Source organism: Cryptomeria japonica, chromosome 4 (genome assembly GCF_030272615.1).
Source record: "Cryptomeria japonica chromosome 4, Sugi_1.0, whole genome shotgun sequence".
NCBI classification, from domain to species: Eukaryota; Viridiplantae; Streptophyta; class Pinopsida; order Cupressales; family Cupressaceae; genus Cryptomeria; species Cryptomeria japonica.
The window spans coordinates 651,810,578-651,823,203 of NC_081408.1; the positions used below are offsets into that span (position 1 = coordinate 651,810,578).

The following is a 12,626-nucleotide window of genomic DNA, read 5'->3' on the forward strand; positions in this document are numbered from 1 at the left end:
CCTTTAAAGCGATTTGCACAAAACAATAAAGCTTGCTTTGTTCGTTTTTTTAGCTCCTTACTAGGAAATCGACCTCATGAAGGAATTATTCTTCTACCTCTATATGGATTTTCCAAGTGGGTTTTCAACTTAACCTTACTTCTTTACTTGGGAAAATCGATCTTCAAGTGGATTTTCCCGTTTACCTCACAAGGAATTTACAAGTACTTAGAAACTTTTTGCTCACCTATACTTGGGAAAATTGGACCTCGAGTGGATTTGTCCTCTTTACCTTGTGGATTTTTGACCTTTTAACCTTCAACTTGGGAAATTTGAACCTTAAGTGAAATTTTTCTCTCTTTCCAAGTGGAATTGTTCACTTTGTCTTCAAATTTGGAAATTCAAACTCTAGTGAATTTTCTCTTTCCAAGTGGATTTTTTTACTTCTCTGAGGAATTTATTTTCAGCTGAATTTTTCATTTCTCCTTGGTGGATTTCATGCCTTCAACAAGATTTCTTACTGAGGAGGTCGGAGTTTATTTGAAATAGGATTTTCTCATTTCCGTGTACACAGAAGTAACCTCGGACATCTCCCAAAAATAGAAACTCTGAAAAATAGTAATTTCTAGAAATAGAAAAAGGCAAAAAGCAAAAAAGCATCATCCCAGATTGGCCCCATAATGCCAAAAATGAGACTTTTTGAAAAAGCAAAAGCAAAAAAAGCAACTTTGCTAAAAAATAGGAATTTGTCAGAATTGATCCCATAAAATTGTGTTTTTACTCCTTTGACCTGTCTGAGCACATTTGTAGCATCAGAATGTTCTTTTGATCATTCTTTCTCCTTATTGATCTGATGACCTCTCTGAATTCGATTAATAACCCAAAAGATCAAACTTGAAACTTAAATAGGCAAGAGACCGAAGACCAAAACCTATGACACCAAAACACTAATCTAAAAAGCAAAAAACTGGGGGTCTCCATTTGCAATGGGGTGATGTGAGAAAACATCACAACAAGATGATATAAACCTTCCTAGAGCATAGAGGATACTTTATCAAGCAAACAAATTTACAATACTACCTAGATAATAAATCTTAATAGAATGCAGCATTACTCATCCCCCAAAAATAAGGGTTTGACTGTACCGGCTATAACTTGGTATCCAATCTGATGCAAGTGATCTCTTCTAAAAATTAAGTTACACCTTTTCAGTTAACTTATAAAACACAACTGTTTAAAGTATATAAGTTTTACATTTAGCCAAGGCCATCACTTGGTCAATTCCTAAGACAAATAAACAAAATGAAAGGAAAGGCAAAGAGAAGGTGGTTTTGCAAAAACAAGCTTAGCAATAGTAAGAAAGAGGAGGTGTTGGAAATACTTACAAATTTTGTGTATGCTTGATCAACTAATTCCCTAGATTGCCCTTGGATATATTCTTCCATACGACCCGCAAGTGTTGCAAATCTGTTAGATGAAAGAATTAAATGAATTCATATTTGTTTTAATTAATCTGAAATACATATGGTAATCAAATCACTAATCTAATTCCAGCCAGGTATACAATCATGCATACATAAATTCTGCTTAGGATTTTTTTTTTTAATATATATTGTAGTTCATTTACAAATATCCTGGTCATATGAGCACAATGTGAGACCAACACAAGCTCTTTGTGAGCACTAGAGACCGATACATCCTTCTTTTGAACAAACACACTAGAAACCTACAATGGGAGACCAAAAGTCATAACTGAATTCCACATTAGATGTCCATATGGGGATTTTAACTTGGATCTCCACAATGAGAACCCTTTGCTTTAAACAATTAAGTTTAACCCGTTCCATGCTTAGGGTTTGTTTTAAAACCTACCATTACCTATCAAGGATGAGATATCCATCAAATTAAAGAACGTGCTTAAAAAAAAAATTTGGCAAACTTAACAAGTTGTTTCTCAGACCAGTTACCAGAATTGAGATTAAAAATCAACAAGTGTATTCATAATAAATTGTAACAAATATCCTCCTACAATGGAGAATGAAAACTAATTGACATTACCACTCATTCTTGTGTTATGGAAAAAATATTGGACCAATCAGATAAAAATAAAGCCTAAAGAAAAAATATTAGCCTCTCAGCATTCCTAGATGTAAGTGCAAACTTTCCAGACACAAATCAGGAGTCAAAGAACCAGAGAGTATAGCAAGAATTTATTCGCCTAGTAGATATATAGTATTACAGTTGATATCAAAGAGGGTATAAATTTGCTCTTGTAAGGCCTAGATAATGATCACTATTAAATTGATTTATAGTTAATATGTTTTTTTCTTGAAATCTGCTGTACAATCAAAAAGAATATGACCTAGTTACATGATACAATATGAATTAGATTATTTCTATAAAATAAACAATTAACATCAGTATACATAATAAAGACCTGTATCCCAAGAAACCTAGGACTGAAATAAAGCTTCTAAAAGTAAAATTCAAATTGTTGTATTCCTTCCCATATCATTGAACATGGAGATTATTGTTTAAAACGGCTGTTTACTCTTATATCTCATAAATTAAATACAAGAAGTAACAATAAAGATGACAATGCATACCAAATACAGGAGTAAAATATATCTTTATTTGCACATGCAATATCACAGAGAAGAAGACTAGAGATGGTCGGCCAAGAATTACAATTAATCCGACTCTATCATACTACCTTCCTTGATGGTCCACAACATATTTAAAGGACCCGACAGTTGCCAAGAGGAACACAACCGTCAACTAACCGACACATATAACTACCCGAGAGTGACAACAAACTTAATTTGGACAATTAATACATTGCTTCATAACCAATATTATCAAACATAACAATAGGCATTGTACGTTGACTACGAGGGCCAATCATCATACAGTCAGATTGTAAGTTGTGATTCTCCAGTCAAGGCCATCTAAGTTGACAGATTATCATATACAAGGGCCAACTATCACAGTCAGATTGTAAGTTGTTATTCTCTAGTCAAGGTCATCTAATTTAACTAATTTTCATATAGTTGTTAGTATTCCCAGGGCTAATTTTCTTACAAAACTTCACACAATCTAAAGAATTTCTGGGCTAATTTCTTATAGAAAATTGTTTAGGAGGAAAAGCTTCTAGACAGGAAAAATTATTCTTGTGCTAAGCTCATAAGCTTTAGGTCTAACCAAGACTAGAACAAATATGTAATGTCCCCGTTTTTCTAGCCTCTTATGAAGTTTTAGCCATTTGGCTAAGTGGAGAAATAAGGAGAAATTCATTAATTAATTTCTTATAAAGTCATGAAATAAATTAAAAATTAAAAGGGGTGACTTTATATTTAATTAATTAATTAATTAGTGACTTAAAATAAGATAATTAATTATAGTCACTAAAATGAAATAATATTATTTCTAGAATCCTCTAGAAGTTTATGAGACGCATCAAGAAAAAAGATAAATAGAGGCTGAGCCTCATTGTATGGATGGGGAGAATGGATTTGGATTTGATGAACTGACTGATGCGTTCAATTAGTTGAATCTTTGAGGACGCAAATCTTTAGCAGATTGATAGAAGGGCTGGACGAAACCCTGGTTCTTCCTCTTGGGAGCAGATTCATGACGGAGTCTACATCAGCACAAAATTTGTGAAGTCTTCTTTCGAAGACAAATTTGCAGATGAGAGTGGAAGATACTCAGTCTTCCATACAGTGCTTATTGAGATTGATACACATTCATGGTGATTAGCATTCATGGAATTATCAGAACATCATGCATCGATTTTCATTGGAGAAGAAGGATGATTTGTTGGAGATCAGCTTAGGGCGAAAATTGGAGACAATTGATGACGTTGCAGATCTGATTCAAAATTGGGTGCCATCCACATAAACCACGATCTGCTATTATTTCCTTGCTGGAGCTGCATAGCATTCATTGGAGATCAGCACTTGCATTGGAAGAGATAGGCGATATTGTAGATTGGTCTATTTGCAGGTCTGATAACAAAACCGACTTCAGACTATACTCCCACGATTTTGTTCACCTTTCATCATTGATGCATCGAATGCTAAGATTGAGGACAGCGATAATTTTGTTTGCCTCGGGTGATTCTTCTTGAAGTGTTATTGTGGAAGAATTAGAACTCAATCAGTCTGAAAACAAAATTGTCCCAGTCAGCTGTGCCCCTTCGATTTTGTTCATACTACTTCATTTGGCATCAAATCTCATGATTTTATGGTAACGCTATCCTTGTGAGGTGAAGGCGATCCCTTTAGGAGAGAAGGTTGAGGGTTTACTGCTGATCAACATCAAATATCAGACTTTCTACTTGCAGCAGCAGGGGCGAATTATGAAGTGGTTTGAACTTGGCACATTGAAGGCTCTTTGTCTATGATATTGCTTGCTTCTCCACAGCTCCACATCCCAGGTTCATTTGCTAATAATACTTCGTTGTAATTATCAGTTTGAATGCTTAAAGATTAGGACTGTCATTTGTCTTCAGACTGTCTATAATATCAGTCCTTATATTTCAACAATTTGTTGCCTATGTAATGTCTCGGATGGTCAAATGGAATAAGAAGAAAGGAGTTTGGGTTTGCATCTACATCATCTTTATATGTATGATTGTCTGAGGATGTATGCCAAGTGTTCGTTATAATGTCAGTCTGCTGTATGATATGGTTTTGATGACTAAAATTCATAAATATCATCCATAGATTGTTGCTTAAGCATCTCTAGTCATCTATCAATTAAGAGGAGTCATTTGGAGTTGATTTTTATTGAAATAATCATATAAGTTGGTCTTTACTACAATCTGAAAACTCTGTCAGCATAACACACAAATCTCTTAAACCACATAACACGCAGTCTTGGCAGCAAATATTCCTTGTTTCTCAGTCATTATAGGACAGGGGATATTACAAAATATTTATGGCTTGACAGGAATAAACACAATAAGAACTGCATTGTACCTAATAATTCTGTGTCCAAAGGGTCACTAGCAATGAGCACACAATCAGATAAAAAAACTACTGTTTAATTTGGCATGTTCTTGCATTTATTTTTTGAATTTAATCAAATTTTGAACACTAAATACTTAAAAATCATTTTTCTAATTTTTGAATTGAATCATTACTTTTTCTAAATTTGTCAGAACTCAAACCTTATAACTTAGTTGACATGGGCACAATTTTTCTATGCACCCTAAGACACAATACTACATACATATGTGCAAAACTATGATATGCATATTATATTATTATGAAATATATATATTATTATGAAATATATATAACATTCATATCTACAAGTGTGTGTATACCTATCATAGTGTTGAATTTTGCCAAATACTCACTGAGTAACTCGGCTAGTCAGTAACTGCAAGTATGCAATCCTGAATCTCCAAGTTGCCAAGTTTTCCAGCAAGTCCTAACTATGATAAGCCTAGCAAGATCTACCTGTCAAACTCTGCAAGTCTAACAAACTATAAAAACAAAAATGCATTAAAAATATTAAAACACATAAAAGGACATTAGGTCTTAACAGACCTAAGTAACTATTTTCACTCATTTCACTTAGCCTATTCTGATTTTTCAATCTGACTAAAAACTGAAACATTTACTGATTTTGTGGTGTGGCTTTTTTCTCCTTTTTAACCTTTTTTTGTACTTGCCAAGCTTTCAAGTCTAGGTTTAAGTTACTAATCAGCTTGCCTAACGCTCTCTAGATCTGAGTCTCATATATATCATATATTGTGAACTAAGTTATCAGTTCGAGTTTGGGTTCAGGTTTAGATATTAGATATGTAGCTGTAATAACAAACATTGCACTGCAAATTCTATTATCATGTTTTGCAGTCATTTTAGGTGTTTCCACTTGTTTGCCTTTTCAGTCCTTTTCTAGCCTCTGTTTCCATTTTTACTAGCCCTGTCTTTTCCCTTTCCACACCTAGCCTATCCCTATTGAGCCTTTTTAACCCTATGTACTTTGGTGGCCCCTTTCCCATATATTTTAGAACCCTTATCCCTGTCCTTCCCATTTAATCCTTATCCCACCTATTCAGCATTTAATTTTTGTGTCAAACCTTTGATGTGGTTTTCCCGCTCTTTTGGCCCTCTTTTCCTCATTTCTCACTTCTCATGACCTATTCTTCATTGAAATGACCTAATTTGGCCAATTTACCCCTTCTTCATCCTTCCCTATCAATTTGCGACCTTGGCATGAAATGCCAAGTATACCCACCACCCCAAGGTACTCCTCTGAGGACCAGCCATGCTAAATTTGTCGATTAGGCTTTTCCTTATCCCTTTTACAACAATTAGTTTCCAAAAAACCTTACTACAGTCTCCCAAAAATCTATAAATATAAGCCTTTCCTCCCTCATTTGATCAATCCACACTCAAGTTTCCTATTGTGTGCTATCATTTCACTGGAGCTTCGAGTTGTTTCTTTGGAGCTTAGTTTTGGAGTGAATCCAAGTTTTTCCTTTTTTGGCTCTCCTTTACCTTCCTCCCCTTAATATTATGCTGCCATTTTCTTCCTTCCTACATCCATAAATCCAATTTCTCTCTTCATTTCTGTATAACCCTCCTTTTCCATCATTCAAAGCCTTTCTATTGATCCTCATCCCCGTTTATCCATCTCTATGTCTTCCCTTCTCAATTCCTTGATTTAGGGTTTTTAGCTTTGTCATTAAGATTGCATATTTCCATCCTCCCTAACCACTATACTGTTTGTTGTCACTGCCATAACTGTGTTACACTTGGTTTGCAGAAGTTAGTTTCTGTGGATTTGTGTTGGAAGGTCCAGAAGTTGACAGATGGAGGCAGAGCCCCCTATAATGCCTTCTTTTACAAATTTTATGGTTTTGCAGGTATTTCTGAACTAATTTATGAGAAGATATCATACTAAAAGATGTATTGCAATACATCAAAGCGCTATGGTAAAACAAATTGGAGTTGTACGAGGCATTTATCACCTATTCCCTGACAGATGGAGGTAGAGTTCCCTACAATGCCTTCTTTTATAAATTTTGTGGTTTTGCAGGTATTTTTGAGCTAATTCAAAGCAAGCTACCATAATCAAAATGTATTGCAATACATCATGGAGCTATGGTAAAAAATTTGGAGCTATAAGAGTCCCTCCCTTTTTCAGAGGACAGCTCCCAGGAACCTTATCTTTGTCCAAAACTTCCTCCCATAAGTCTGACCATTTCTTCTTTTTGCAGATTCAGATTTTACTGCTGCCTTCTATGCTACCAAGATTATTTGCTCCTTTTTAGCCTCTTCCAACCAAAATTCTATCACAAGTAAGCACTTTTTATTTTTTAGAATTCTTAGAACTTACAGATATTTTGCATTTTTTATTTTTAAGTTGTATTGACCTTCTCTCCAATTTCAATAGGTTGCAAGTTCTTCTTTGGCTAAATAGACTTGGAGTACATACATGTTTATCCACTCAGTAAAGAATAACCAATTGGCTGTGAAAAGAGAAAAAAGACTCTGTCTATATCTAATTCAACTTGCACCTCCTATCACATAAGTTGACTACAAGGAGGGGCAACAAAGAATTAAGATATAACCCTTGAGTGCTCCAACTTGAATGCACATATTGTAGAGCTTTCCAACATCAGTGTAAATGATGATGAGGCTCCTACACATGATGTACCTAGTGAGAGAGGCACTTCATTAGCCTGTGATTTAAATGATGTTGAACCATGTGATCACTTTGATCAAGATGCTTTCGATGGAGATTGAAGACCACAATTTAAATGTACTATTATATAATTTTCAAATTCATAATTATAATGATTTCATAGAAATCTTGACTCTGGAATCCTCGATATATATGATATATGACAATATTGAAATTTTGAACTATCAATTCACAATTAATATTATCTTTAACACTGTCATTGATCAATGATGAAGTATCATACTATCAAAGATTAAAATGTCATTATTATTAATATATGCTGCAATGATATGTGTGTTTGTCTGTGTGTCTGTGTTTACAGTCATATACATGTTTCATATCGGAAATGAAGTTCTAAATGTAGAGATACAATACAATTTACCTTGGTATATATGAAAGGACACCCACTTGCCTCACATTACGATCATTCCTCTCAATTTGATGGCAAGCTTCATCAACAAACTGTCAGCAGAGGAACAAGGATATATTGACCCTTCACTCTAAGGTAACCACTTAGAAAGCCTATAAATTTTTATGGAGAAAATGAGAAAGAAATAACCAACCCTATTGAATTGTGTTGTGATTCTAGTTTGTAGATCACCAAGCAATTGACGCACAAAACCAGCTGCATCAGCCTTTTGGCCTGAGAAATACCGCTCAGTAATTCCATGCATTGAGATACATCGCAAAGGGTCAATTTTATAAGCCCAGTCTACAACTGCATAAAAGTCATCCTGACTCCAAACAAAGAGGAAAACATGAATTAAATACTTTATTAACCATCCAAAACTATGCAATGCACTTTAAAACCTAGGTAATGCACAAAAAGATCTAGCTAGTCATAAATTGTGGAAAGAACTATAAGTTATATCTTTTTACCATATAAAAAAGAAGAGAGCCAACAACTCACAATCTATATGCCTAATGACCATCAAATCTTGGAATTTCAAATGATTATCCAATTCTGAAACAAACATCACCTTTAAAATGATGTTAGAATCATATTCCATCTGTAAGCAAGAAACAGAAAAAATGCTGGTGCTTATATGAGTAGGGCAGAAGGGTTTTCCTTATCCTCCCAATACAAATAATGCATGCAACGCCATCAGAGAACACAGTCTACTGAAATAAATAGTACATCCATATGACACAAAACTTGCTGGAAATCATAGCCATTTGAACTACAGTTTTTCGAACGTTTGCAAAACAAATGGTGATAGGATTTCCCTTATCATATTCTGCAGCATGTTTCCTAGGATACTTGCAATCATACATAGGAAACTCTAATACTTGATGCCAAACATCATAATATCACGAACAGAACAACACTCAAAAATAAGATATTACACATTCGTGAATGATAATATTGATGCTTTCAGTGGTCAAGCTATACCACAGACATATAGTTTTATGCTAAACTCTAATTTCTCCTCCTCCTTCAAAATACTAAAACCTATATTCCCTTCAAATGCATTTTTGCTTCCCCATTGCCCCCCATTCCACTGTTCTCCCATTTTTGATACGAAAGGATGGCTATAAATCTAGGATGTCCAGTTCGCCGGTTCATGCCCCTAGTTCTGGTCCGGTTCCACCTGGGTCCTGGTCCGGGGCTGGTCCACCTGTGGGTCCGAACAAGGTCCATGATCATAGGGCCTGGTTCGAACTAGTCGGACCAGGTTCGAACCCAGGTGGACCAAGGCGAATTCGGACGAACCACGGGAGAACCAAGCAGAAAAGTCCACCAAAAAGCAATTTTTTTTTGCAAATATAATAATTTTTTGACATCCACAACTCTAAAAAGTGCATTTATAATAACTTATCTTGGGTTTTATGTCTCATTTGGTGTACAAATAGATTGTTTTCTCTTGCACTGGAGCAAATAGGTGATTGAACAAAAGTTTTGTTGAACAAGAGGGAGTTGGAAGATCGATTTGTGAAGCTTGATCAATTGTTTGTGCTTCATTCCTACTCCTTTGCAAGCTTCTATTGGGTGAAAGAGGTAAGTTTTTTTTCATTTTATTTTGTTTTTGTTTAATTTCTTTAATTTTTTTCATTTCTCTTTGATTCATAATTGTCTAAAACTAAAAGATCTACCTATTTTTCTTTCCATTCTCTTGTTTTTATTTTGAATGTGTATAAAATTTCTTCCCATAGGAATACAATGGCATCTACCTCTTCCTCCGTAGGCAATGCCAATAATGAACGACAACCAAATTATGATTCTCCTTTGTGGAAGTATGTTGATATCATAAGACCCATTCAAGGAGGTGGGGGATTTTGTTGGAAATGTTGGAGTTGTGATAAAGAGAGGAATAGTTCATATTTTAGAGTGGCAGGCCATTCGTGTGGAATACCTAGTAGAGGAGTCAAGAAATGCCCTGGAAAAAAAATTGCTCCTATACCAAATGAGACGGTATTAAAATATATCACGGAGCATGACGCGGCACAAGAGAGAGAAGCACGTAGACAAAACATGCCCAAAAAAAAAAAATCAAAGGGAATGCAGCCCCCATCTTCAAATATTGTGATAAAAGACAACCCCTTTTATAGTGTTGCAGTTGAGCCTGACACTGAAACTCAAGCACCCATTCCACACAAAAGAAAGGGACCTTTGGAAACTTCATTTCAAAATGAGAATCAGGCCATTGCCGACCAAGATATAGCAAGATGTGTATATGCAAATGGGTTGCCTTTCAGTGTTGTTCACTCCCCATACTGGAAGAAGATGCTGAAAAGTGTCAATGAAGCTCCAAAAGGGAATAAGGGCCTCGGCTATGAGAAGATATGCGACACCTTGTTGAAAAGAGAGGTCAAGGGGATTGAGGATGCATTGAAGCCCATAAGGGATTCATGGATTGAGACAGGTATATCCATTGTTTCAGATGGGTGGAAAGATTCAAGAAACTGTCCCTTGATCAATGTCATAGCGGTGTCCCCTAAAGGGGCAATGTTTTTGAAATCCGTTGATTGTGAAGGGCAAGTAAACGATGGGCAATTTATTGTTGATATTCTCATCGCTGCCATTGAGATAGTGGGGCCTAGAAACATTGTTCAAGTCATAATGGACAATGCAAAGAATTGTAGAGCTGCTGGTTTGTTGGTTGAAGAGCAATATCAGCATATCTTTTGGACACCTTGTGCGGTCCACTCGCTCAATCTTATGCTACAAAATATTGGGAATACAATTTCTTGGATCAAAGATGTGTATACAAGGCTGAGGACATCCAGATGTTCATCACGAACCACCACATCTCTCAAGGAATTTTCAGAATAGTCTCAAATTTGGAGCTATTGAAGGTAAATGAACTTGAACTTGAAGTAGTAATTTAATTAAAAAAAATTAAAATTAGTATTTTACATTTTCTGATTTTCATAAGTTGATTGTGTAATGTGTATTCTTTTTACATGTTTGTCTCTATTTAATTATATTTTTTTGCTTTAATTTCTATTACAGGTTATTGAGAACCGTTTTGTATCTAACTTAATCATCTTGAGACGGCTTGTAAAAGTGAAAGGGGCACTTTGCAATATGGTGATCAACAATAATTGGTCTATATGGAAGCAAAGCAGAAATGAGAGGGCAGCAAAAATTAGGGTAAGGATATTGGATGACTCATGGCGGGAAAATGTTGAGTATCTCCTTTACTTCACCAAGCCCCATTATGAGCTTGCTTCACTACACTAACATGGATAGGCCTTGCATTGGAGAAGTGTATGATGGCATTGACTAAATGCTTGAGAAGATGAAGAAAATCATAAATGACAACGAAAAAGACCCTCAAGAGACCTTCTTCAAACAATTGCAAGAAATTGTTGTAGAATGATGAAACAAGATGACCACTCTTCTACATCTTCTTGCCTATGCATTGACACCAAAATATTATAGCAACCAATTTCTTGATATGTCGGGAAGGCTTCCACCATATAGAGATTTACAAGTGTCAGATGGGTACAAGGCAGCATTCCTAAGACTCTTTCCCGATGATGATATGCGAGATTTGATTTTAGATGAGTTCATAGAGTTTGTGAATGCAAGAGGTCTAAGTATTGACACTCTTCGTCATCGATTTAAGAAGGATGCCCATAGTTCGTGCTACCTCCATGGCCAACGATTCCAATTACTGCAGCCCCTAGCAATCAAAATTATATCACAAGTTTTATTTATAATTTTAATTTACTTTCTCTTCATAGGTTGCTAGAAATTTTATTTTAATAATTTAGTTTCAATTGTTTACTTTGCCTTGTCTTCATAGGTTGCTAGTTCATCTGCATTAGAAATAAATTGGAGCACATATTCTTTCATCCACTTAGCAAAGTGTGATAGGTTGCAGTCAAAAAGAGCGGAGAACTTAGTATATGTGCATTCCAACTTGCGTCTCCTTTCACACAAGCAGAACGAATACAAAGAAAGGGAGTCAACAATGTGGGATATGAATGCAGAGCATACGGACTTGGATGCTTCCACTTTTCAGCTTGTAGTTGCTTCATTGGAGGACTTCGACAGCAAGAATGTTATTGGTGCAGCTGATCCCATTGGCCTTGGCAGTATTGGTGAATCAACTAATGCCGTTGAAGAAGAACAAGAAGAAGATTAGATGATTTAAACAATCTGAAATAAACTTAGTATAAAGTTCCGATTGTTGCAAGTTAAATTTTGAAACAATCATACTTCAACTTGATATTATCATTTTAATATTTTGATGTTGAACTTGAAGTATATGATGCTATGATGCTATGATTACAAGTTTTTGGTGTTTTTGTTGTTTACATGATATTATGTGACATTCTAATCTTATATCATGCTTATAGGCTGCATATATATATATATAAAATTTACATGTTTACTAACAAACCCAGAAACTCATTTCAAAATTTTCCCGTATCAGCGAACCGATTCTTCGAACCTGAACCTGAACCGGCAACTTAGCTATAAATGTTTCCTA

The 12,626-nt window shown here is 35.3% G+C and overlaps 1 protein-coding gene across 1 annotated transcript in view; it reads right to left on the reverse strand.

The window, feature by feature from the left end:
* Positions 1 to 12,626, reverse strand: part of LOC131047703 (exocyst complex component SEC3A) — a 160,303-nt gene that overhangs the window by 21,635 nt on the left and 126,042 nt on the right. The window contains exons 17-19 of the mRNA XM_057981502.2: positions 8,247 to 8,417; positions 8,066 to 8,145; positions 1,365 to 1,446 (exon numbers count right to left, since the gene is read on the reverse strand). Of these exons, the coding sequence (XP_057837485.2) occupies positions 1,365 to 1,446; positions 8,066 to 8,145; positions 8,247 to 8,417 (333 nt within the window). The remainder of the gene's footprint in view (positions 1 to 1,364; positions 1,447 to 8,065; positions 8,146 to 8,246; positions 8,418 to 12,626) is intronic.